Here is a 26,996-nt window from a genome sequence, read left to right on the forward strand (position 1 = left end):
AAAAGAGAATGAGAAATAGCAAACTCAAAAGAGTACATAACAGGGGGACTGCCCCAGGCCCATTTCTCAGTTCCAAACACCCTCCCTCCCCCCCCCCCCCGCGAGAATTAAATAATTGTCCCTCCCTATGCCCTACGCTACACCACACACCCTCACATACCTAGCCCTAGTAATTTTATTTTATCAAGTTCAAAAGACTTGGAAGCCTAATGAAATAGTCAAGGCAATCAGAAAGGTGCAAAACTAGAAATTTTAGCTAAAATTGATTTGATATGCTACTGCAGCTTGATTCCCGCTAATTAATAAACGGGAGATAATTCACATGAAGTTAGCTTAGCACAAAAAAAAAAAAAAAAAAAAACAAACGTAGGCAATGAATGGATTAGGCAACAGGCACCCAAGCTATTATTAAACCAACCTGAAATCCAAAAAAAAAAAAAAAAAATCAGAGACTTCTACGAGTTATTGTGTGATGCTTAAGTCCAGATACAAACATAAGAAGATTATGCAAAACCAAGGATGACAGAGGAAGGTAGACTAATGATAGGTTAGATATAAAGTTCACCTCAGAAAAAGTCCACCAATCATAACTTGTGTCAAGTTTTTGGCTTTTTCTCCATCAGATATACTTGCCTGACATAAATAGGAACAAAATTAGCTGAAGCCACAAGAAAGTATACCAAATATTTTCAGGATACAATTTGCAATGTAAAATAAACAGGCCAGTAAACGGGGATTAATTAGAACAAAAATCTACTACGGACTTATTATACTAAGCTACTCTTGATTTAGAACTACTACAAACAGAGTGCAAGAATCCATTCAAGCTGTAAGTCTGTTTCTAATGTCATTATTCCAACCTGTGAGGGTATAAAATGGAGAAGACGCTTGAATGGCGGGAAATATATGCAAGGCGTCAAAAAACGTGGCAGAGAAAGAAGCAAAGTATAGAAGAAAATCCAACTGACTAAGTGATGAAGCGGGAGACAAACAGAATAGAATTTGCAGAAATTTAGATAGAGAATTTTTTTACAAAGTTGATCATTAACAGACTAAGCTGAAGTATATACTTCCTCCATTTCTTTATTAGTGCAACATGAATTTAACCTTAAATATCCCACATGACTTTAACCTTAAAAATACTTCCTCCAAAGCATGAATTTAACCTTAAATATCTTTAATTATCTATGAATATTTTTAATTGATATTCGGAAAAATACAGATCAAGAAGAATCTAAAAATATCCCACATGACTATTTTCCTTGCATATAAATCATAGTTAATTGTCAAACTGTCAAGGAGAGTGTGTAAAAAGTGCAAAAGTTTCATAGTTGTAGTAATAAAAGAACATAGGAAGTGTTTACCAAGTCTTCCAGGTTTTTTACTATGGTTATGAGATGTTTGATATAAAATTATAAATATGTTCAAATCCCCAATCCTATGATTTAGAAGCCCAATTTAGAAATGTCTAATCAATGTGCAATATTAAACGAAGCGCGACGTATCCAAGACTCAGTGTATTCAAATATCACAACAATGCTACTGCAAATCAAAAGTAGTTTCACATGGTAGTTGGCTTCTCCCTTTTTCACCAGAACTAGCTTCAACAAAAAGGTCACAAATTCTGTTCACAACCAACTTACCCAACTCACATAAACTAATAGTCCCTTACTCCCTAATCCCGGTAGATCCACAATTGAAGACAAACATATATAAGAAAGTCAGGAATTCCCATAGAGCAGAGGTGGGCTAGGTATACCAGTACTAAACATATGCAACTTTGATGTCCCCTTCTGAATTCGCATGTGCATTAAAAAGCATTAATCCCTATAGGTATAGGATTTCCGGATGACAAACTTTGAATCAAATATGGGTAAAGCCAACAAAATTTGTTGTCACTCTATAAAGAAATCAGATATTAAATCATTTAGCCAAACAAGGGAGGGAGCAGGCTTGTTATATATGGAAATAATCGATATGACTTCAGTTGCACAATCTTTATTTGCTTCCCATTCAAAAATTTCTTTATTTGGCACAAGTATAATCTTTTTATGGAAACAATACAAACCACATAATATACAGAAAGTCACACAAAAAGAAAAAGAAAAAGGAAAAAAGCAAAACAATTTGGAGATCTGAAACTTGCAATCACTTGAATATATTTTGCAAGAATTGAAGATTTGAGCCATTAGACTAAATACAGAATTCCACAAGGATACAGACTACAGAGTAAGACAAGACCATACCCGAGAAAAGCAGAGAGACTGCATCAGAAGTTCAAGCCTGAATTCTGCAAGAAAACTATATAGTCAGCAAATGCAGATAAGATCAAACAGGGGGGGATCAAGGTTTTGTATTACTAAAACACCACAACCATTATTCTACAGTTACACCAGCATTGAAAGTAGAAAATAAAGGGAAAGAAAAAGGTTAGAAAATTCTGAATGAGACTGACCCGTGTCTCTAACGCAGAGAAAAACATGGTCAACAACAATCGAGACTAATGAACGGCCAGCTGCTTCTGTAGATCGCTGAAGATACACCAAATAGCCTTAAAATCAGCTAGACACCAATAAATTATATCTAAAACAAGAGGTCAGGCATAACCTGTTGTGCCCTCGGATCCACATCTCCTCTATTAAGGCAGACATACAGTCCTGTTAAGAAGCGAAGAAGAGCTCGGAGTCCTGGTAAACAGAACAGTAGGTAACTACAGAGAACATGTCAGGATGGAATAACATCTGTGTATGTGTATCCCTAACCTGGTTCACTCAAAGCAGGACAAACAGCTTCAGTTATATGCAACCTGGCCTCAAGCCCCAAAGGGTCGTTAAGCTGTGTCCTCTGTACTGTTATCTGATGGGAAAACAAAGTAAATGATGAATTAACATTGTAGAAACACCATTTGCAGATACATGCCAAGTCAAATGAAAGATGAAACCATACATAAGCCTGTCCCGATATCCCCTCGAGAAAGCGCTCGCCGCCAAAGAATAAACGTTTAGCTCCATCATCGTCTCTCTTATTTGCCCCCTCTTGAACACGGCCATCCATAAACATGTCAGGATGAGGAAGAAGATCGATGGACAGCGATCCCCATTCAAGTTTCTGGCAGAAAAGTAAAGAGATATTGAGATAAAATCATGCATGACATATTGATACTTCCTCCATTCCAAATTAGTTGACACATTTAATTTTGGCACAAATATTAAGGAAAAGGGAGAAAGAAAAATAAATGCCCTTACCAATCCCTACCCCTTATCCAACCTAACCCACCTAAGGACCTACCTTGACATGGTGCACGCCCAGTTGACAATAAACAAGCAGCCTCTTGAGCCCACTGCAGGGACTGCATTACCACCTCCATTTACTCATCAGACACTGCCATCCACCTTCTCACCACTAATCTTCTCTCATCTTCCTTCCTTACTTAAGTCTCCCAGCCACAACCATCTAAGAAGACACCAACTAATCTACCTAAAACCACCTAACACCAGCGCGGTTGGCTACAAAATTCTGGATATTAGAAGTTTTAGTGTCTCCAGGTTCAAATGTTGTGGAAAGCATGTCCCATTTCGCTCAATGAAGAGAAAGGGGTGTTGGCTATTAAAACTAAGGTTTATCACTTCATTTCCTTCCAAGTTTTCCTCCGTTCTCAGATTTGACCACTGCAACAATGGCAGAGCTCTTGTTGTCAACCAGTTAAACAGCCAAAGGTGAGACTGTGAGAGCTTGGAAGTAGTGGGTGGAGGAGATGTTCAGGTAAAGTGCTTCGCCAGAAAATTGGGTGTGTACCAGAAAGAGAGGAGAGAAATGAAGTGGTGGTGGTGGCAATGGAGTGGGGAAGATGATAATGTAAGAGTGAAAATTCAGAGGGCCTCTTATGGTAAAGGTATGAGAGAGAAGATGAGTTAGAGAAATTAATAAGGGTAAAATTGACATTTTAACATATAAAAATTTCCTAATAAAATAGAAACGCGCCAACTAAAAAGAAACTTCCCAAAAAGGAATACACGTCAGCTAGTTTGGAAAAGAGGAAGTATTTATACATTCAAGGACAGGTGATTGATGAATTATAATAAAACAAGGACACTTTGATAGTTACCACTAAAAAGACAATTCAGGACTATTATAATGAATATAACAAGAAGTCCTAAACCTAAAGATAAAAACAGCAACACAGTTACTTTGAAAACATAGATGTAATCCTTGTTGCTCGAGAAATCCCTTGCTTCTTTAAGATTTACAACCTGCCAGAAAATAACGTATGTTTGAATATTTGCTTTAGGTAAGAAAATCGACAGAGGAAACCATTACTAGTATACAAACCTCCCAGTTTTCATTGGTGGTGTAAAGTACAAGGTTACGCATAGTAATAGATGCCATAGGAGGTGTCCTACAAAACATAATAATGACAATGACAACAATATACAGCAATCAGCTAGAATGTAAAAGTTTAATGCAGCTTGATCTTTAATATCCAATTATACTAAAGAAAAGTAATTGATGATTGTACTAGTCAAAAGGTTGACGTTACCATGTTGCTCCACCTTGGCAACGACCACCTCCTCGAGTTTCAAGTAGAAGATTTACAGTCTGTACTTCTATTGTCATCCCATCTGCAATCTGATGCAGCAAAGATAGTCAGATACGATATAAACAGCATTGTGCTTGTTGGTATGGCTAATAGGTGTTGGAATATGCCTTAACTCAGTCTATCGTTATTATGGAATATGTTTTCTGTTTAGGCTTATTTTAAGGGCCTTTTATTTTCAGTTTCAAAAGTAATATATAAACTCCCTAAATCTTAACTTGGCGTATTTTGTAATCAGCTTATCCTCAAGATCAATAAAACTTCCTCTACTCTACGCGGGTAGCTAAAGCATCATTAATAAACCGCTTACAATTTGTCTCTTTTAGTTTATTATTTTCCCTTTACCGTTTTGGCAACAAGGGATCATAGTCAATAAATTCACTATGCCACAATGACTCAATGTAGAAATTGCCCCTTAAAGAATGAGTTAATGACACAGAAAGCTTGGTCCACCAGAAGCATGCACAAAAAAGCATGATTATAGAGAAAGTTGAAGGAACAGTGGAAAAGAACCATTAAATGCAGAGACAAGAATATATAAAATTTGGGATACAAATTTTCCTGTTAACCCATTTCAATCCCTTCTCAGACAACCATCACTAGGCCTTAGAGAGAAAAGAAAGGGTAATTGAAAAACATTAGGAAGGAAAGATCCTGAGCCCAAAGGACAATGACAACCCTAACTATTATTTTACCTTGGGCACTTATTTGATATTAGGAATAAATAATAAAAGCTACGGAGTCATTTTTATCAGGACATTCCATCACTCTGTATTCCCGTTGATCCCCTATATTTTCTTGGAAAGTGTAATGACAGGTGACAGTGGATTAGGCGATGAGGGTGTCTTTCTAGTTTCATATGTTTCTTAAGTTATTAAGCTCACCAAAGTAGTACTTTAATTTCCTTGGCTGCAGCCTGAAGGCCTGCAGCTAAGTTCACCAACTAAAACAAGCACTAAAATTCAATGGAAGTAAAAAAGGAAAAATTGCCAGATGGAAGTATCCCTGTCCATTAATGTAAATAGTAGGGACTAAATTATATAAACAATATAACAATCTTGTCAATCTAAATATGGAAGTCTGAATACTGTACGGGATACCATCACTTATAGTTCCACCATTTTTTTAAAAAAATGGGTCACTATAATATGTTCCAATACTAAAAGCATGGCTAACTTTAACTTAACGCTTTTACATCAAAGTAGCTAGATTTAATTGATGAATGCAGATTTGCAGAATATATGGGCTTACTATACACAGTAATCAAACTTATGCTAAGGCCAGTTGGGTTGCCATAACACGGAATGAAGAACAAATGATTCTTTGTATTAATCAAAGATGCCTCGAAGCAACTGGCCTCCAACCAAAAAAAAAAACTCAAATAATAGCTTAAGCTTAGAATGCTCTCTCAATAACATGTAACAGGATGGGACAAAAGTCAAAAACCTAACAATTAGAATCAAGAGAAAAGCAACAATAACAAAACTCACATATAAGGGCTCCAAGAGTCTAAGCTATGTTCATATCCAACATAAGATAAAACAAACTATGGTTTTATCTTATCTCCACAACACACGTTATACTACATCTTTTTACCAGTAAAACCTCGTTTGAACTTGATTGAATTTACCTAAATTTATTTAAATATATTTAAAGTTGTCATGTTAACTCTATAGCCCTAATTTGAACTAATTTTTTGCAAAATATTCTTTTGAAATGATAATAGCAAGGCCGAAACAGAAAAGAAAAAAAAAAAAAAAAACAAGTTTACCTTATCAGCGAATCCATAACCACTCCCTCTTCCTGTACTACTAGCAGATTGAGAACTGCAAAAACACTTCCCAAATCATACTCCCAGAAATTTTACAAAAACAACCTAAATACATAGTCCATAACAAAATCAGACTCCTTTCAATTCGAATCGATAAACAATGACCATACCTGCCGGAACTCTGACTCGTATCAGCATCCGCATTCTCTTCAAGAACCAAGTCAAGTCTATCTATTTGCACAACAATTGGCTCTACTTGCACATTGCTTACCGACGGTAGCTACACTCAAAACAACGAAATCTCAAGTCTTAATCATTATAATTTGAAGGAAATCTCCACTAAATTATCACACAACCTTACTATTGTCTACATCAACCACTACTATAACTACATTCCCATCAAAATGTCCATCCAATCAACAACTATTACACATTTACATATATATGAAGCATAAGATTACTACCTCCCTATCAAAATGTCCATCTAATCAACAATTCAACCAAACAAAAACCGAGAACGAATTACGTACCACGATTTCCAATTTCCCTAATTTGGCTGTAGTAACAGTAATCGCCGGCGGCAATCCGAGGCTCGAATGTAGCGCATCTCCATCAATATCTACATTTTTAGGAATAATCATCAAAATTCAAATCCAAAAACTCCACAAATTTAATCGAAATCACGCAATAAAATCCAAAAACATCTCAAAATAAATCGCAATTCTACCTCGTAAATCATGCTACAGCATAATTCAACTAATCACAAAACCAAAATTCGATTCATTTGCTTAAAATAAATAAATCAACAGAAAAATAACAAAAATGTGAACCTAAATTGGAAAGCTGAACAGTGCGGCCTTGAAGCTTGAACTGATCTCTAGTAAAAGATTTCAACCAATATTTAAGCGTGTATTCCAACGCTCTGGCAAGAATCGACTCCATTTTCAACTCTCTAGAAAGCTCCAGAAGCTGTTTTCAAGCTGATAAGAGGTTTATCGATGCCGGAAAATCGAAAACGGAGACCGGAATACCAGAAGCGGTTTTAAAGGAGGAATAACGGTGGTATTTGTGATTGTGTTGTGTGCATGGAGAGGAGAGTTATTGGGTTATTGCAGCACACATAAAGTGCGGGTGAGGAAAAGGAAGGAGAGAGAAAATGGAAAAAGTGAGGGTGGTGGCACGTGTGGAGAGATTTAAGAGAAAGTGCGTGGCACGTGTATACGTGTGGGAGGAGAGAGGGTATTGGATCTTGGTTAAGGGGGGAAATGTCAGAGAGGTACGGGGTTTAGAGAAAACTAGCGACGTTGGCTTTCTTAAGTGTCGGAGTGTTGTGAGAAGTTTTGTCGGACTCTTCTTTTTTAAATTCTAACAACAACATGCATGCACGGTTAAAGTCAGTAGAACGGTTGCATAAAACAACCTGTTTGCAATACAGATTAATGAGCCTGTTATATTCTTAAATTTTCATATATTTTAGGTATGATAAGTTTAATTAAGTTCAATCAGGAAAAACAAATTATGATTAAATTAGGATTATCTAAGCACAATTTACAACTAAAATAAGTTTTAATAAGGTCTAATAAGTTCACACACGTTTAGGTAATTTCTAATAAGAAAAGATTAGTTTAGATTAGTGAAAATCAGATGAATAAAACATATTCTAAACGATGCATGCAGGAGATGAATACTCCAAAAATCTAAACAAATTGACTAATTTTTGTGTCCTCTCACCCGACTTAATAGCATCGGTTGTTTATATTATTATTTTTTGTTACATTTGTCCATCTTTTCCATCAAAACTATAGAGTGAATAATTTTGTAGCTTACTAGTTAGAGAATAGAATAGTTGTAGCTTAGAAGTTTGGGTTGACAAACAAAGCTACAACTTTTGTAGCTTATCGTTGTTGATGCTTTAAGGGGATCCTCAAGTCACTTCCAAAGTTGAAGTTAGATCGAGTTAATTCATGGATATTTAAAATAAATACTATATAATAATAATAATAATAATGATATGTCCTTTCATATGTTTATTATCTTCAACTAAATGATAATGTGTAAATTGTTCAAGTATGCAACAAACTATGTTTTGAGTGCATTTCGTACAAGTTGCTTGACTTTGATAAGATCGGTACTAGCCATGTAGCCAATTGATAGGCCATGATATCCATGAATGAAGACCAAATTAGAATTACGAACACAGGAAATAAGTTATGAAATATGAATTCATACTAGTCAATTGAGAGTCCATGCCATGCATGCATGAAATCCAATCTAGAATTAGTTAAATTGCGTTGCCCAATGGCTCATGATAATAAGTTAACAAGTGTAACAACAATTTTGGTTGCCGATGATAATTGATAGTGTAGGGCAAATTATGAAAATAATTGTAATGGAGTACTATGATCTGTATTTAATTAATTTGAGGAAATTAGTTGTAGTTAATAACATACATCTTTCCACAACTACTTGCCAATTTGCTATGTGTGGACCATACGGATAGCTTGTGTTGGCTGTAATATTTTACCCAGGCTAGACGAAAGGGATAGTTTGGATTCCTTTCTAGCTAGCCTAACTTTCAAAGGTGGTATAATGTATTAATTTATTAAACCAATGCAAACTTTTGTACTCCCTTTATGTTAGGAATTAGATGAGGATCGATTGATCTAGATAATGTGTTTGATATGCGCGAAACATAGATAACAGTATAAGGTAATGTGGTGGCAGCTTGAAGTCGCAGAGGCTAAGGCAATAAAATTGGCAATCAGAATGGGTCATAGGTTTGGAATTTTGGATGCGGTAATGTCATAATTGAAACTAAGTTGCTGTGAACAGGATTTCAAAGGTGCAAAACACCTCACTGATCTGGATTATGTTATGTGTGATGCTATAGCACAGGGCTATCATTACAGCAGCTTACAATGGAGCCACATGAGACAAGAAGGAAATGAAGTAGCGCATAACCTTGCTTGTTTTATTCCTTTTAATGTTGAGCTACCTCTTAATATTACACCGTATGTAATTGTGGATACTTTGGCTATTTTATAAATAAGTTTGCTCCCTAAAAAAAAACCAGAGTATAAAAAAAACGTAAATTTTGAGAAATAAAGTAGAAAAAAGATGAGATGAACACATAGATGTACGTGGTTCGCAGGTTCGGTCAAATTAAACCTACGTCCACATGGTAAGGGATATATAGTAATTTCTTATTAGCTTTCATGAAGGACAAACAAGAGAGATAACAATATTTATGTTATTTATGTTTCCATTTGGAATATTTACACAGTTACAATACTATTAATAAAATGAAAGAATTTTCTAAATGACTCTCGGTATACTAGTATAAAACATAAGTACATAGCATAGTCATCACGTTGGGTTTTATTAGATTCGTCTCAATAACCATCTTATTAATATTCAATGTGATAATATTTTTTAATATTCAACTAAAGGTATTTATAGTCAAAGTAATGCATTAGCATATGGCACAATAAAAATGGGAAAGAACTTTTTTTTTTTTTTTGAAAGAAAATGGGAAGAACTTTTAGGAATAAAGATAGTATAATATTTAAGCAATATGTTATCTTATCATAATACCTTTTAAACAAAAGGTTGGAAGTTTAAATCTTAATCGACATCTAATTTTTGTAATTTTGTCCAAGATTGTGTTCATAAAGACTTGAACTATACGTCAAAAAAAAAAAATTGAACTAACTTGGAATTTGATATTGTTTAGAAACATACCATCATCTACCCTTTTTTTATTTTATTATTTCTTTTTAACAGTAAACTACGGGGAAGGCACCCCCACCCTATCATAGGAAGGGGGCGGGCTGTGAGGAATCGAACCCCATCATTTGGGGAAACATGGAAGGATTAACCATCCCACCATCTCCTCGTTCTTCATTCCTCATCCCTCCATCTCCGTCCTCATCACTCTAGGTGGTAAATTATTAGAGTTACTTGGGCAACTATATGTACCTACATTTGTTGCTCAAGCGGTCAAGTTAGGTTATACTTTTCGAGGAAATACAAGTTTATTACCTACAATCTAGTGACAATTGGATAAATAAGTTACTTTGATAGTTGTGTCACATCAAAAAAACAAGCAAATTTCTCACTGTATACATGGATGAACCCTGATTTTCTTGCTTCACTATTAATGGAGTCATGGAGGAAGTTCACAAGCAATACAAGAAGGCAAATCTTAACTTCAGTGGAGAAATCAACGAAGGATGAAAAGCTCACTTACTTGTTGGCGTTAATCTTAGCTTTTTTCTAAATCCTTTTTTTCGTAGAGTTTTCGTTCAATTCGATCACTTCACACGCTGAGAAATGATGGTGTTAGTGTCGTTGTTTGTAAAATCTCAATTGAAGAAGGAGAAGATGGTGAGTGGGGATTGAAGGAAGAAGTATATGAAGAAGATGAACGAGGAAGAAGATGACGGTGGACGAAGATGATGGAGGAACGAGGAGTAAGAAGAAGATGATGATGAAGGTGGGTGGATTGTAGCAGTAGGAAGAAGGAGATGAAGGAAGGAGGACTTCTTTACTAATTAAAATGCCCTTTATTTTATAGCAGAAATGGCCATTTTAACTTTTATCGGATCGGTTATCCTCATATTTTTGAGAAAAGATTTTTCGAACTCTTGTTTACTTTTAATTTTTAAATTTGTAGTTAAAACATGTATATATAAATATTGTTCAAAAATGATAATATAAGCATAACAATTATAGATTATGTTCATAGTCTTTGAGCTATATGTTTATTATGGAGTGTTTTACTCCAAGTTATTTTTTTGCTCATAAGGACCATGATGCATGCCACTCAACTTGTTAATTAATATGGACAACTTGCTTTACTTAATCAAGTTGGAAACCTTGACCAAAATTTGCTAATTTCATATTATCCCGGTTTCTAAAAATATGACCCACCTACTCTTAATTTGCTTAATGTGAAATAACATTGATTGTATTTAGTTAAACAAAATTAATACTCCGTATGTAAAGATCTTATTAGATTTGTATCAATATCACTTTTTAAAAATTTCAACTTTTCATAATATCATTGATATTATATACTTCGATATTGTTGAAGATATTAATGTTTAAACATGCTCATTGTTTTATAAATAATAAATAACCAATTTAGTCGAATTCATGCCGTTCCTAATTTTCTTCCACAATATCGACGATGACGGTGGAAGTTGAGGAAGAGCCGAGGCGTTTGCCGTGTTGAACGTGGAGACCAAGAGACGTGCGGGCAAGTTTTCCTCCCTCCACACACCATATTTTATATTCCCCCTATTCATTGATTTACTTGATTAGTGGTAATGAGGTATAGCAAGAGACGTAAACGGTAAACATTGAGTCTCTTATAATTCAAAAAAATCCTCAAATAAAAAAAAACTTCCTTCTTTTAATTTCTCATCTCTAATTAATTTCCCCCACTTTCCCTAAATTTCCTCTTTCTTTGCATTATTATCCGATCATCACACACAAAATTAAAACTAATTCAACTTTCACTTTCTCTCTCTGGAACCTTCCTCAGTACGGAAACTCATCTTCTCCAAACAAAGGGGCAAAGAACCCTAATCTATCTTTTCTTCTTAAATTATGATCGAACTTTTTTTTTAGTATGATTCGATTGTAAACTACTTCATTTTTCTTAATTTTCAGTTTTGTTTAGAGGTTTTAATTGATTGATTTGTCTCTTTTTTTTTCAATCGTAAATATTGTAAATTTGTTCATATTACTTCGAAAAATCTCTTCATTTCTTTGTTTTTTTGTCAAATAATAACTTCTTTTTCAATCCATCAAATTCAGTGTTTTTATGAAAATTTTGCTTGGTTTGATTGATTAGGGTTTGGTTAATTTTTGAAAAATTGCTGGGTTTTCTAAAAAAAATTAAAAAATGGGGAATTTGTGAATTTTTCTGGGCTTCAAAAATTGGGGAAAACCATGAATTTTTTATTAAGAAAGATTAATCTGGAAGAAATCATCTCCAATTTATTATCATATTACTGGTGGGCGTTGCTCTGTTTCCTCTTTTACTGAGAGGGCTGGTTGATGAGGAATGAAGGGAAAAAAGCTCGTGGAGGAGTGGCAGCTGCTGCTTCTTCATCGGCCCGGCCCAATGGGATCATCCCGAGCTCGTTCCGGGCGATTTCGAGTTATCTGAGGATCGTTTCGTCCGGTGCTTCAACCGTTGCTTCCACTGTCCGGTCAGCGGCTTCGTCGATTGTGGTGGATAGAGATGATAATGCTCGCCATGATCAGGTACTTGTTTTAGTGTGCCCGGGTTTTATGCTGTAATTTGCAGTTTGAAATTATGATTCATTTTATTGTTATTGCTTGAAAATGATACCGTCAGTTCAAAGTGATGCATATCTGTTGTGTTTGGAATTGAGTTCAATCATCAATGTATATAGGGCAATTGAAACAAGAGTATATGATAAATTGGGAAGTTTCTGTTAGTCTTCATGTTCTGTGAATTATGAGATGAAGAAGATGGTAATGAATTGCGGTTGAAAGCTGTGTTCTTGCTGCATTGACGGAGTTTGCATTGGATTTTCGTCCAATTTTAGTTTTATAAGACTAGACTTAGATACTTGGAGTTCAACTTGACTAGACTTGGGGCTGAAGGATACTTTACTAACAGCTAGGCAGATTACGCTATCTACTGCTGCTTTTGTGTTTTGCAGCATATCAATTTGATGGGTTGTAGCCTTGTAGGGTATGCAAGGGTTTGTTGTTTTTGAGTGGAACCATTATGCATGGTGGTACTACATGCTTGTCAAGTAATCGTTTGGTTAATGGTAATATATGGATCCATTTAGTACTTTTTGGTTGCTGCTGTCATAAGTTGAAGGAAACAAGGTGCCGTAGTTCTAATTTAATAGCATAATATTATGGGATTGTATTATTGGATGGTTGGTTTGTGGCAATGGATAGTTTGATACAAGATTCTGTCACTCGGAGTACTTTTGTAAGACTGTCCGAAGTTTAGCTTTTTTTGTTAACTGTGTGATGTAGTCTGCTACTAAATGGGATGGTGCATTTGGAGTTGCATAGTTGCTAGTTTGCTTGACTGAAAGTCTATGGTTGTTGAGTATGAACTAGTTCTTAAAACAGTAACACTAGTTATGCTTTCTTAGTCTTTAAGTTGGATTTCAAATGTAAAACCAGTCAGTGATTATGTTCTGATTTATATTACAATACTCTTTTAGTCTTTTGTACCTTTATTTTACTTTTGAAGACAAGTATTTGGAGCAGAGCTATTCACTTACTGTGTGATGCTTGAGGACATTTCTGCTCGCTAACCTTTCTGGCAAGCATTGCCACACTATAGTTCATATCATGGGGATTGAGATAATTTCTGTTAAATCACTGGTCTTTGGTTATCACTCATGCCTCAATGGGAGAAATGTTGGTACAATAATTGGTGGAGCTGTCTCCAAAGATTTTTCCGTTCGAGACTTATATTGTGGATCTCTGATTTGTAGAAACATGCACATTATTTTACAGTAGTAATTGTCTATGATTTCGGATACGGTGGCTGATGAAAATATCTTTGCTCATGTTATTTTGGTAGATGCATTAAAGAAATAATGTATGCAATGAAGGATTGACTTGTGCAGAATGGGACTTCATGGACTTGTATGTTCTTGATACTCTTGCCTCTCTAGAGGCTTGATGGCGAATAACTTTTTTTGTGCTTAATTCATGTGAATTATTATTATTTTTGCCGGTTTGTGTGTCTGCACTTATCATCTTATGTAGATTCTTATCTTATATGAAGTGGTGAAAATGCCCTTTGGGGCTTCAAATTCTTGATATGGGTAGGGCTAGGGCTAGGGTTAGGGCTGAGATGGCTGCAATAAGAACATGGAGAGAGCAAAGGTGTTTCTATTTAGGACTTGTGTATTACGAGAGTTCAATACATAATGGATTATAAAAGACTTGTACACATTATATATGCATGTAAAGGAGCCAATAATTCCATATATTTTTGTCTCGGGGACGGTCGAGATTCCTCTCATTTATTGAATTTCTAATTAACTCTTTGTTCTTCTACTTTCTTGTAGAAACAATTATGGGGGCCCTTTATCTTAAGGAAGAGAAAATTTGCTATAAATTATACTCCCTCTGTTTTCTTTTGATGTACCCATTTAATTTTTCACATTTTTCAATGCACTTCTTTAATCGTCAATATCTCCTATTCCATATCATCAAAATTTATTTAAAGTTTTTGAAAACATTGAGACCATTTAACAAGATCCCACATCACTATGTTTTTCCTTGTATGTTAGGGAGTATGAACTTTCAACTATGTGTGGTATATAATACTTCGTATAAACCTGGGAGTTTGCCATCCAAGATACAAACTCGGGGCTAATTTATAGATAATGACATGGGTCTTATGGTGTTACGGTGTTACCGATGGCGGATTGCTAATATTCCATCTTTATTGAATCTCCATGAATATTCCATCGGAAATTAAGAATCAATAAAAAAATTTCTATAAATGAAAAAAACTTCATTTTTTAAATAATGAAGAAAAAAAGAAAAAAAAAACAAAAAACCCCTAAACCTCTTCTTTCTTTTCCCTTTCCCTTTCCCTTTCCCATTGACTTGTCATTTTTCGTTGCCCCAGATTCACTACCCCTAAGGCCCTTGATCAGCTGTGCTTAGCCCTTTGCAGCTGGAGGCAGTGATTAGTGTTTTTTTTAGCAAAAGTGAAGCTTTTAGCTTGAATTGAATCATCTCTGAAGGGGTTGAAGAAACGTTTAATGATTTTTTTTTTCTTGGAACGCTTAAATTAGTGGGTTGTTGATGGACATGCTGGGCCTGATGGCTTTTAAATTTTGTTATTTGTATATTTTTCACTCAATTCATGCGCTCTATCTTTCTCTTTATTATGCTGCCTGATATTTTGTTTAAATTTTGTTATTTGTATATTTTTCACTCATTATTGCGCTCTCTCTTTCTCTTTATTATGCTGCCCTGATATTTCGTTAGACATTAACATTAAGTTAAAGGTCGCTCTTTGTCCATCATATCTTAGATCCACCTATTATCTTTTCGCAAGTCTTGTAATTGACTTTAGAAATCTAGTCTCACTATTTTAGTCTCTATTAAGTAGTGGCAAACCTACTGCGTATATCTCCTAAATGTGTTATGAAATGAGTTGGATCCATTATCTTCAGTTGAGACATTATTTGGAGTGTTTTACACTATATCATGTACATATAATTTTCCTTGAACTAATTTTATTGTTGGGCCTTTAGACCTCAAATATGTTTCGCTAGGATTCATATGGGGCGTTGTTTCTTTGTGTGCATGTGGTAATCATCTTGTGATTGTTTTATGCCGTGCTTACTATTTATTTATCTTCTTTTATCTCTTGCACTTTTTGTATTAACATATTTTCTGCAGAATAGATTTTTTTAACTTATTCATTATGTTTCCTGATTGCTAGAGAATACTCCCCTGTTCCAGAATAATTGACACATTTGACATTTTTTTTCATTATTTATCTATTGACAATAGTTTTTAGTAATGTATGAAAACAAATTTAATCATGAAATATTTTGTTTAATAGGTATAAAGTTTCATAATATCAACTTTTTAATTTTTTTTTTTTTAATTCTAATATTTAGTTATATATATCTAAGTCAAACTAGTGCATTGGCATGTACCAAGTTTGACTGTGTTAATTATTATGGGACGGAGGTAGTGGATGAATTGAGCCATTATTCTGTAAAAATATTGTTAGTTTCTCTCTTTATGTAATATGGCTGTACACATTTCATATAAGAGGTTCAGGACATCAGGATGTTTTTCTTCATTTCCCCCTCCCCCATTGTAAATGTATATCATACTAATGTGTCTGTCAATCAAGAATCTCTTAAACATCACTTCATCTACCTGCTTGTGGTTTGTTCACTGAATTCTTGTAGTAACTTAATTAATGTTTACCCAAATGAAGGTGCTTTGGGCTGGGTTTGACAAGTTGGAATATGAGGGAGACAATGTACGGCAGGTTCTGCTGTTGGGTTATCGATCTGGTTTTCAGGTATGGGATGTGGAGGAAGCTCACAATGTTCATGACTTGGTGTCCAAACATGATGGTCCTGTTTCATTTTTGCAAATGCTGCCAAAACCACTGCCAACTATGGCATCTGAAGATAAATTTTCTGACAGTCGTCCTCTGCTGGTAGTGTATACAGATGGATCTCGTCTCCTGGATGGAAAAATTGCTCCTTGCAATGGAAGCATTTCCAATGGCAGTGTTCCTGGGAATGGCCTCTATGGCCCTTCTAGTATTCGATTTTATTCATTAACTTCCCAGTCTTATGTACATAGTTTAAAGTTTAGATCAGCTGTTTATTCTGTTAGGTGCAGTCCTCGGGTCGTAGCTGTTTCGCAGGCAGCTCAGGTAATTATGTCTTATATTTTGCGATTTTTCTTAGTTTTGTATAAGTTTGTGCAGAGGATAATATTCTATAATTTTAGGTGCACTGTTTGAATGCTGCTACCTTGGAGAGGGAATATACCATCCTCACGAATCCTGTTGTGACTGGCTGTCCTGGTTCTGGTGGCATAGGCTATGGTCCACTTGCATTGGGTCCTAGGTGGCTGGCGTACAGTGGTAATCCAATAGATGTTTCAAATGCAGGTCGTGTCAGTCCACAGCATCTGACACCTTCAGCAACTTTTTCCAGTTCAGAATCAAATGGTAATCGTGTGGCTCAATATGCAGTGGACTCCAGCAAGCATCTGGCTGCAGGAATTGTGACAATGGGGGATATGGGTTATAAAAAGCTGTCTCGTTATTGCTCTGAGCTATTGCCTGATTCTAATCACTCAGTTCAATCTGGACTTACTGGAAGCAAAGTCAATGGCGCTGTTAATGGGCATAATGGTCACCTGCCTAATGTAGATAGTGTTGGAATGGTATGCATATTTTACCGTCAAAATTGCTTGTCTTGTTTTTATATTTCTGCATTGCAAATTTGCTCTTAAAATCTTCGTGAAATTGGGATTGGTTATTGAGATTGCTTGTCTTTGTGTTTTTGTTTTTATTTATGTTTTGTTTCTTCAATCCGATTCCAATTATAAAATGTAGTCTGATTCATTTGTTTTGTCATTCTTCATTGACTATTTATGGGCATGTTTGGTTTGTAATCATTTGGATCATTGTTCTGTATAATAGTTTAAACCCATTTTTTCTTCAGGTCATTGTTAAAGATGTCGTCAGTAAAAATGTGATCACTCAGTTTAGAGCACACAAAAGCCCTATTGCTTCATTATGTTTTGATCCCAGTGGGACTTTGTTGGTGACAGCTTCAGTTCAAGGCCATAACATCAATGTTTTCCGCATTATGCCTGGACATCCTGCATCGGATGCCTATGGATCATATGTTCATCTTTACAGACTGCAGCGCGGTCTTACCAACGCTGTGAGGCTGCTATTCTGTCATTGCTCACTAGCCCTTCTTGACAAAGTGTCTTCCTTGCTGATGATTATACTCCACTTCTCCTTGTTTGTAGGTTATACAGGATATAACTTTCAGTGATGATAGCCGCTGGATCATGATAAGCTCATCTAGGGGCACAAACCATCTCTTTGCTATCTCCCCTTTTGGTGGTACTGTGGATCTTCAATTTGCAGATACTAATGTTGAAAGTAATGGATTTAGTGTCGCGAGCAGTACAGTTGTTCCATGGCAACCTCAACCTGCTGGTTTAATGTTAAATCAGAACAATCTTTTTGCATCTGGTCAACCTATAACTCTGTCTGTTGTTAGCAGGATAAGAAATGGAAATAATGGTTGGAAAGGCACCGTTAATGGTGCTGCAGCTGTTGCAACAGGCAAGAATAGCTCTCTATCTGGTGCTGTTGCTGCTGCTTTCCATCTATGCCGAGGCAATGACATGCATCTTAATGAATTTGCTATGAAGTCTAAGTACCACATGCTGGTTTTCTCTCCTTCTGGTAGTTTGATACAATATGCACTTCGAGTTCCTCTTGCGCAAGATGCATTAGCTGCTGTTTCTGGAGTTAATTTTGCCTATGGATCGGCTCCAGGCAATGATTCAAAATTAATGGTCGAGCCCACTCAGAAATGGAATATTTGTCAGAAACGAAGGGAAAGAGAAGATAACTTTGATATCTATGGTGAAAATGGTATATCAGAGTCCACTAAAATACATTGCGAAGGGACTAGAAATGAATATGGTACTAGATCATACATAAGTGTTGAAGAAAGAAATCAACTTTACATTTCCGAAGCTGAACTGCAGATGCATGATCAGCAGGTCCCACTTTGGGCAAAATCTCAGGTATTTAATGGCATCTATCTATGCTCGTAATGAGAATTTTTTACAGATGAGATGTCTTACCTATTTCATCTAATTGTTACAGATTTACTTTCAATCAATGATGAATGATGCCATTAAGATAGACAATGAAAATGGTGGAGGGGAAATGGAGATTGAAAACATTCCTCTACGCACGATCGAATCTAGGTCCAAGAATCTGGTTCCTGTTTTTGATTATCTGGATAATCCCAAAACTCAACTGGCAAGGTAATCTTCCTGTCTCTGTATTTTCTCTATTGGAAGGCAGAATATAATGTTGCTAATTGTATAATTGACTTTGCATTAGCATGTCTATTTTTGCAACTTTCTACTTCACAATTCTGTGAGACTAAGATTCCAATGAACTACCATACCTGATGATATAAGAGAGAAAGCATCTGATGTTCATGTTACTCACATGTTATAATTATTTTTTATTATCTTGCTTTGTGTCTTTTAGGTATAATCTTGCTCACATGTTCTAATTAGTGTTTCTTTGTTCAGAGTTTCTGCTGCAGATAGCAAGTTTGGAGCAGAGCAGCTGCCTCAAAATGGGAATATTTTAAACAGGGTTAGGCCTTATGCTTTGGGATTGATGACTGAAAATGGTGTTGAAAACCATCGCGGCGTTGGAGAAAACAAGTATGGTATACTGAAGCCTGCAGATGCAGCAATGGGCTATGTAAATACTAATGACAGCCCTAAACGAAAGTCATCTGAGCTTCAGACTGTAAATAATAGAGATAGAGAGCACTTGAAAATGGATGACCCATTCCAAGCTTGTAAATAAATTACAGTGAAGCCTTGAAAATGGAGAATCAGTTTGAAGGCAAAGATTTGAGAGTTTGATTGAGGTAAGGATATTAGTGGTTGTTACACTTTTGTGAAGGTATTGCATTTTTTTCCCAAATTTTGACAAATACTGAAAAGAAATTTCCAGTGTCGAAATCAAAAGGACAAAAATAGCTTATAAGATTTGAAGGCCATGCAATGATGGCTTGGAAGCGATGAAAGGAAATTTTCTTTTTTAGGGAGTGGGGAGAGGGTAAAAGGAAATTAGTAATATTTTCATCTCTTTTTTCTTTTCTTGTATTTGTCAGTTATGTTTTTATAGTGGACAACACTAAACCAGTTTCCTTAATCTTCTACAGGATGCGGCTATTCTTTTATTCTCAAGGTGTGTGATAAGTTCGTGTTTATATTTACCGTGATATCTGTAGAGGACTAAGACATGACATTGTGATTATTCCAGGGCTTGGAACTTTGTTAATATTGTGGTGTTGGGCGGTTTCCTTCATATTGGATTTGTACATAATAGTCGTTCTTGTCAATAATCTATACTGTGTACATAATAGCTACTTAACACTGTCTCCAATTTTCGTCATTATATTTATTTATTCTGATCTGATTCTCGGAGCAGTCGTATTCTTTATTTATATTTCTCCAATTTACGGAGCAGTCAGTTTCCATGGTCAGAATTTGTTACAAAGTAACTCACCATAATGAAATTGAGAAGTCTCTTACTGTGGTTGGTTTGTGATGGAACATTTCTTTATTTTTGTATGCTTCTATTGTTGCTTGATATGATGAATTGAAATGTTTGGTCTTTTTGGATTTCCAACCGAATCTCTGTTACCTTTTTTAAGAAACATGTGGTGTTGGTTGAATGCAGTTTTTCAAAATACTGTAAATATTCTGTTATATTACTACAGTACAGTCTAAAAAAGTGTATTTTCTGCTGATATTTTTAGAAACTGAAAACCTTTTGCTAGTATGTCTAGTCATCCAGTAGATAATGTTGGGTATCGATTCAATTTGTATGTATTTGAACAGGTTCAGAGTAATGTAGCCCAGAGCAAACACAAGTAGGTTCTTGGATGTTCTTAATCACCGTTAAAGTAATTGTTAAGAGATATGAGATATACTCAATTTATTTTCCGATATTGATTATATCTCACATCTCTAGCAGTAATAAATGACAATCTTATATTCTTTATGAAAGTATGAAGTATATGATACACGCGCCTCGGTCTTAGTTGCATCTGGGAAAAGGATTAGTTGTGCAGGATGCAACTATTTCCAGATGCGTATCCAGATTATACTATGATTACTATATTATAGTGCATAACATAACTTTGTTTAAGACACTATAGTTCTTGTGTTAGAAATAGAAATGGAAGATGATTCTCTTGTAGTCTTGTGTAGGCATATCTTATTCTTTCACCAATGTATAATGACATTACATTCCAAGCAGCAAACAAGAATATTATTACTTCTTATTTTTCTAGTTTTGAATCATGCAAACATATCAATTAATAAGTATACCTTTTTCTCCTATCAATTCAATAAAATAGATGTACCTTTTCCAAATATGCATAATTAAAATAGTAAAAAATTCATAGCATTTCTTTAAAATGGCAAAGAAGAAAATAAATAATTTCCAAAATATACTTTCCTACCTAACAATAACATACCATATTGCGATTAATAGATGTAATACTGTGTCATATTTTAGATGTTTTTTCTCAAAAATTTAAAATAAATTTAAAAAAGTACATAGAATTAAGTGTCATTTTCCTTGTAGAAACTCTGTTTCTGTCAAAGAAGTCGAATTTACGATGAAAATATAAAAGAATCCTTTAATAGCATGCTTCCACATAAACTCATTGCATATATTCTGAAGAAAATGTAGAGTTTAAGAAAAGCAAATAACCAAACAGCTCCTTCTCATCTGCTTCTTGTTTTAGTTTTACCATTTTGTTCACCTTATAATAATAATATTAAGACCCAAAAAAAATTGTGTGACATAATTTTATGTAAGTCCAATGTCTTAATCTTTCAAACAACTCTTATGTCAACTTCATAAACTATGGTCAAATATTCAAATATTATACTATATGTTGTAAGCACAATTATATAAGATGCCTATTTGCTAAGCAAAGTTAGGTGATTGATAGGAACTTTGAACTACAACCCCATGAACTTTCCTTTACACAATTCCTATGTTTTTACATTCCATTGCATTACATACTCTCATTTTTGAGTCCTTCCTACATGACGCTTAGATAATAGAATACATCAAATTAAGTCTTTTCGGCGCGTTTAGTTGTTAAGCTTGTATTATTCGACTATCTTTGTGTTCTTTTAACTCATTTTAATTTTGGGCTAAGTAATATTACAATCACAATGCAGCTTCATATTTCGCCGAGTTTAAGGCATGTAACTGTATTTCCGGGCAAAGGAGTCAGAGAATTCATCAAAGTAAAAGCTGGTTCAAGGCGGTTTTCGTATAGGATGGTGTTGTACTCGCTCTTGTTTTTTACATTCTTGTTGCGTTTTGTGTTTGTGATGACCGCGGTAGAAACAATTGATGGCCAAAGAAAATGTTCTTCGATAGGTAATTCATCTTTTTTTCCTTCTTGAAATTGTAAGATAATTCTTATTTGTATCTTTAGTTTAGAATTAAAATATATCCTGTTGGAGTAAATGATGCTTTGCATACTTACAAAGGAACTCCTAGTTTGTACCCGGGATTGGATTAAAATCATGTACCAAATGGGAGCCTTTTACCATTGCTCGAAACATGCATAGACCAATGATTTTGGTTGCTTTGCACCCAAGTTTTATACAGTTATGCACTATAAGTCCAAAAAAACAAACATGAATATATATCGGAGTTTAAGATGAAGATTTTAGTCACTCTTCAAATATTTCAGTTATTCCAAGTCTTAAAAACGGTGTATGATCGAATACTAAACATGTTTAATGATTCAGGTTGCTTGGGAAAAAGATTGGCGCCAAAAATTCTAGGAACGTCTCCTTCAAGTGTAAGTTCCTTGACTTTTTTTTCACAATTCTGTATGACTGTATCCTAATCAGTAGGTGAAGTTCTTCCTAAACTTTCGAATATTAAACGATTATTATCTTCTACTTATTGCAGGTCCCAGAAGTCTTATATGAAGTATTTGAAGAACCAAGTAGTCTTGTAAATGAGAAAAATCCGGGACCTGATATTCCTCAGTCACTAGAAGACTTTATGACTGAAGTAAGAGAGACCAGACCGGATGCCAGAACGTTTGCACTGAAGCTTAAAACAATGGTAGGTCATAACATATATCTAGTCAAATTAACGCGCATAATTTCCCTTCAAAAGCATTCTGATTCATCAGGGGAAACAGTATAAATAAACCTGCATTTCCTTTTACAGGTGAACTATCTTGAACAAAGGACACGAACAGCCAAGATTCAAGAATACCTATACCGGCATGTAGCATCTAGTAGCATACCAAAACAACTCTACTGCCTGACATTAAGGCTAGCCAATGAGCACAGCATGAATTCAGCTGCTCGTATGCAGCTTCCAAATCCTGAGCAAGTCCCTTACCTCGTTGACAACTCGTTCTTCCACTTTGTTCTGGCCTCTGACAATGTTTTAGCTGCATCAGTTGTGGCCAACTCTCTTGTTCGTAATTCTCTCCATCCTGAGAGGGTTGTTTTGCACATCATCACCGATAAAAAGACCTTTGCGCCTATGCAGGGTTGGTTTTCCTTGCATCCTCTGACACCTGCTGTCATTGAGGTCAAGGCATTGCACCAGTTTGAGTGGATTAGTAAAGGAAAAGTGCCTGTTTTGGAGGCCATGGAGAAGGATCAAATGGCTAGGTCACAATTTAGAGGCGGATCTCAAGCAATTGTGGCTAGTGATTCCGAAAGGCCTAATGTTATTGCTGCTAAGCTTCAGGCTATGAGTCCCAAATATAACTCCATCATGAATCACATCAGAATTCATCTCCCAGAGGTATAGTCAATTTATTGTATAGAAATTGGCTTTATATGATCCTAAAATTGATAATAATCAATTCTTTCTTCATTTGACCATCCAAATTTATGTTAATTGTTCTTTGTTTCATGGTTTCAGTTGTTTCCAAGCCTGAATAAGGTTGTCTTCCTCGATGATGATATCGTGATACAAACTGATTTGTCACCCTTGTGGGACATTGATATGGATGGAAAGGTCAATGGAGCAGTACAAACTTGCAGTGGAGATGATAAATTTGTAATGTCAAAGAAACTAAAGAACTACTTGAACTTCTCTCATCCTTTGATAGCGAATAATTTTCACCCAGAGGAATGTGCTTGGGCTTATGGCATGAACATTTTTGATTTAGAGGCTTGGAGGAAGTCTGACATTACTCAAACCTACTATCACTGGCTCCAATTGGTATATATTTCAAAATTTTGATTTGTTAATTACAACATTACTACATAATCTGCTAATATTATCTACTGACATGACTATTTTTGAAAACAGAACTTGAAATCAGACCTAAGTTTATGGCAGCTAGGAACACTACCACCAGGACTAATAGCATTTCATGGTCACGTTCAAGTAATCGATCCCTTCTGGCATATGTTGGGTCTTGGATACCAAGAAAATACAAGTCTTGAAGATGCTGAAAATGCCGGTGTCATCCATTTTAATGGGAGGGCAAAGCCTTGGCTTGATATAGCTTTTCCACAACTTAGGCCATTATGGGCTAAATATATTGACTTTTCTGATAAATTTATCAAAGGTTGTCATATCAGAGATTCATGAGAGTTTCTTTCAGAGGAGAATGAGGTGAATATTCTTGTACATGAGCTAGGGGCGCACACAGAATTTTCGCCAATTCAAGGGTCCCTTATAGAGCGAAATGCAAAATGTGGAGGCAGAACAAGAAAGAAGCTATAATCATGTACTTTAACAGAAGCCTCCTTAGATTAGGAGTTTTCTTTTTTTTGTGTATTCTCTCATCTTATATTCTTTCAGTTCATAATATACTAATAATTTTGATGCATTTATTTCAGAGAAAATGATACAAAATTGCAATCATAATCAGATAAATCTAGCCTAATTAGCTTGCTTTTTTCCTGTTACATTGGAAACTAAATCCTTCAAATATTTAGCTGTCTTAGTGATGGGTGAATTCACTGCCATCAAATTGTACAAAACATACTCTACTTCAGTAATCGAAGGCCGGGAATTGAATCTTGAAACCACCTTCAATTGATTTTCATCACCTTCTTCTTCCACTAACACATTCCATTTCTCCCCACTCACAACGCCGTCTCTAACACACTTGAAAACCACTCCTTTTCTCTTACTCAAAAGCCCTCTAACTTCCAATCCTAGGAATGCATAAAGCACATCAAATGAAGCTACAAAACCACTCAAATCACCAAAACTTTCCTCTTCCTCGAATGCCCATTTCGGGTTAAACAACACCAAAGGGCTTGGGTACAAACTGTCACTAACTAACTTCATAACTGCCAACTGTGAAGAGTTTGGCGCCAAAAATACTGCCACATCAGCAGAATTCAAAATTCTGTTATTAACTGTCATAGCAGAACTAAGTTCAATGTGCTCAAAAAAACCAAATGGAAGGCCTTGAAAAACTGTTATTCCACTAGCCATTGAAGTGGGATTAGGCCAAACAAGTAAAACTCGAACCGGTGACCTTTTTTTCTTGATTGGGAGGTCCTTAAAAACATCGAAAGCGAGCTGGGTGAGTGACTCAGGGGAGTCATCAATCAATGGTATTTCCACCCTAAATCTTGGTTGTTTTTCTTTCTTGATTTTGCCAGTGAGTTTGGGGTTGTTAAGAGGCTTTTGCAAGGCGGTCGAAAGGCTACTTTTGGCTTGAAGAATAGCTTCTTCTTTGGTAATTGGAGGTGAAGGGAAAGAAGTGTCAGAGATTGAACAATGAATGGACAATTTTTGGTGTTTTGGTGTGTTTAGAGGTTTCCTAGGCAAAAATGTTTGTAAGGAAACATGATTAGTGTGGTTTGAAAAGGAAGGAAGAGAATGAGATTGGATTTTCGAGTGCGAAAATGGAAGAGGAGAGCATGTAAACTTTGTTGTTTGAATAGGGAGTTTGAGCAGATTGGTAGCCATTAGAGATTATTTATGATATTCAAGGGGTTGTTATTATCAATTATGATCATATGAAAGTGCAGCTAATATATATAGAGGATAAGGTGGAGTGAGATTCTGAGCCTCACATTTTATCCTTGATTTTCTGGGCCCTTTTTTATAACAATTTGTGCCTATTAATACATTAATAGAATTTGGACTATAAGAAACATGCCAAGTTCTAGCCCATGGTGCACTTTTTATGGAGAGAAATAAGCTCATTCCCTTGGTAGTACAAAATTTTAATAATCATATACACCGTAAATAGAATAAAAATCAAAATAAGGAATAAATAAGTCTCTAAAATTAAACATTTCTCATTGGAATATAATTGTTGCATTATTTCAACACCTCATAATTTAATTATGCGAAGTTCATGTGTTTGGTATGTTACACACCCGGAAATTATTTTTACTACTCATATTTGGCTAATTCTCATACTCAAAAGTAACACTGATACTTTGTATAATGATAATGTTAATCAATAATCATAATGAAGTAGCAAAGTAGTAATATAGAAATGAGATACTCGACTACTCTCTCTATTCTCATAAATATGGGTATTGATGGTCAAACTGTTGCATTTATGGATACTTGTATGTGCACACGCATGCGTTTGTATAAGTCATAGGTAGCATCCTAACGGAGAATTTCAAGTGTCTTTTCTACCCTTTTCACTTGGTTAATGAACATACTACATAGCAGAGAATCTATATCTTGTATTCAATTACATATAAATGTAGGTGTATCCAAGTCTATATTTGATGCTCGTTCTATACATATAAACAATTGAGTAGTAAAAAGCCTTAGATACGCCTAAGCCTTAGAGAAATTCATTATTAATCATCAGCTTTGTGTAATCTACTACTCCGTAATGTTAGTGTCGATATTTAAATTTTATTATTTTACAACACAGGTCATTATATTATTAAAAAAATCACTATGTTAAATAAACATTATTATGTTAATATATAAGTTATTGTGTTATAATAAATGTTAGATTAATAATTTTTTATGATGAATGTTTTAATATACTTGTCAATATGTATAATAATGTCACTATGTTAAAACTAGGGTCATTATATTCAATATAATATCAGTTGGCATGTGTGGACCTCAAGTCCACACTAACTTTTTGTGAACTAAATTCAGTCATACATGTTTTAATAAAGACCATTATGTTAAAATTAGGGTCACTATATTTAATATAAAGTCAACTGAGACGTGTGACCTTGTATCTACAAATATACAATAATGCTATAGTGAACTAGATCAACACCCGTTTTTTTTTCCATTTTTTTGCCAATTTCCTTCAT

General features: G+C 35.1%; 4 protein-coding genes across 4 annotated transcripts; 2 read left to right on the top strand and 2 right to left on the bottom strand.

Annotated features, from left to right (window-relative positions):
* Positions 1-6: 6 nt before the first annotated feature.
* On the bottom strand, positions 7-7,722 carry LOC110693134 (UHRF1-binding protein 1-like). Its single transcript, XM_021870252.1, has 13 exons — positions 7,196-7,722; positions 6,896-6,984; positions 6,536-6,645; positions 6,366-6,420; positions 4,538-4,626; positions 4,330-4,396; positions 4,188-4,250; positions 2,947-3,108; positions 2,763-2,856; positions 2,608-2,687; positions 2,456-2,531; positions 2,247-2,290; positions 7-633 (listed from the first exon to the last, which is right to left on the bottom strand). The coding sequence occupies exons 1-13, from the start codon at positions 7,305-7,307 to the stop codon at positions 562-564; spliced, it is 1,113 nt and encodes a 370-aa protein (XP_021725944.1). The 5' UTR covers positions 7,308-7,722; the 3' UTR covers positions 7-561.
* Positions 7,723-11,645: 3,923 nt separating this feature from the next.
* On the top strand, positions 11,646-20,268 carry LOC110693135 (autophagy-related protein 18f-like). Its single transcript, XM_021870253.1, has 8 exons — positions 11,646-12,641; positions 16,354-16,803; positions 16,881-17,321; positions 17,603-17,827; positions 17,919-18,710; positions 18,793-18,956; positions 19,233-19,582; positions 19,880-20,268. Exons 1-7 carry the CDS (start codon positions 12,432-12,434, stop codon positions 19,516-19,518), a joined length of 2,568 nt encoding a protein of 855 aa, XP_021725945.1. The 5' UTR covers positions 11,646-12,431; the 3' UTR covers positions 19,519-19,582; positions 19,880-20,268.
* Positions 20,269-21,645: 1,377 nt separating this feature from the next.
* LOC110693136 (probable galacturonosyltransferase 12) lies at positions 21,646-24,565 on the top strand. The gene is made up of 6 exons (XM_021870254.1): positions 21,646-22,125; positions 22,503-22,555; positions 22,669-22,827; positions 22,936-23,526; positions 23,647-23,949; positions 24,040-24,565. The coding sequence occupies exons 1-6, from the start codon at positions 21,915-21,917 to the stop codon at positions 24,322-24,324; spliced, it is 1,602 nt and encodes a 533-aa protein (XP_021725946.1). The 5' UTR covers positions 21,646-21,914; the 3' UTR covers positions 24,325-24,565.
* A 20-nt stretch (positions 24,566-24,585) lies between these two features.
* On the bottom strand, positions 24,586-25,715 carry LOC110693137. The gene has a single exon (XM_021870255.1). It carries the CDS (start codon positions 25,660-25,662, stop codon positions 24,619-24,621), a length of 1,044 nt encoding a protein of 347 aa, XP_021725947.1. The 5' UTR covers positions 25,663-25,715; the 3' UTR covers positions 24,586-24,618.
* Positions 25,716-26,996: the final 1,281 nt, after the last annotated feature.

The sequence above is a fragment of the Chenopodium quinoa genome, unplaced genomic scaffold, assembly GCF_001683475.1.
Source record: "Chenopodium quinoa cultivar QQ74 unplaced genomic scaffold, ASM168347v1, whole genome shotgun sequence".
NCBI lineage: Eukaryota > Viridiplantae > Streptophyta > Magnoliopsida > Caryophyllales > Amaranthaceae > Chenopodium > Chenopodium quinoa.

Bases quoted from the DNA above. Each gene is read 5' to 3' on its own strand.
- LOC110693137 (XM_021870255.1), bottom strand. From the start codon at position 25,662: ATGGCTACCAATCTGCTCAAACTCCCTATTCAAACAACAAAGTTTACA.
- LOC110693136 (XM_021870254.1), top strand. From the start codon at position 21,915: ATGCAGCTTCATATTTCGCCGAGTTTAAGGCATGTAACTGTATTTCCG. The intron at 22,126-22,502 runs GTAATTCATCTT...TTAATGATTCAG, and splicing joins AAGAAAATGTTCTTCGATAG to GTTGCTTGGGAAAAAGATTG. The intron at 23,527-23,646 runs GTATAGTCAATT...TCATGGTTTCAG, and splicing joins TCAGAATTCATCTCCCAGAG to TTGTTTCCAAGCCTGAATAA.
- LOC110693135 (XM_021870253.1), top strand. From the start codon at position 12,432: ATGAGGAATGAAGGGAAAAAAGCTCGTGGAGGAGTGGCAGCTGCTGCT. The intron at 16,804-16,880 runs GTAATTATGTCT...CTATAATTTTAG, and splicing joins CTGTTTCGCAGGCAGCTCAG to GTGCACTGTTTGAATGCTGC. The intron at 18,957-19,232 runs GTAATCTTCCTG...TTCTTTGTTCAG, and splicing joins CCCAAAACTCAACTGGCAAG to AGTTTCTGCTGCAGATAGCA.
- LOC110693134 (XM_021870252.1), bottom strand. From the start codon at position 7,307: ATGGAGTCGATTCTTGCCAGAGCGTTGGAATACACGCTTAAATATTGG. The intron at 4,251-4,329 runs GTTTGTATACTA...ATTTTCTGGCAG, and splicing joins CCACCAATGAAAACTGGGAG to GTTGTAAATCTTAAAGAAGC. The intron at 2,688-2,762 runs GTTAGGGATACA...TCTGTTTACCAG, and splicing joins TCCTGCTTTGAGTGAACCAG to GACTCCGAGCTCTTCTTCGC.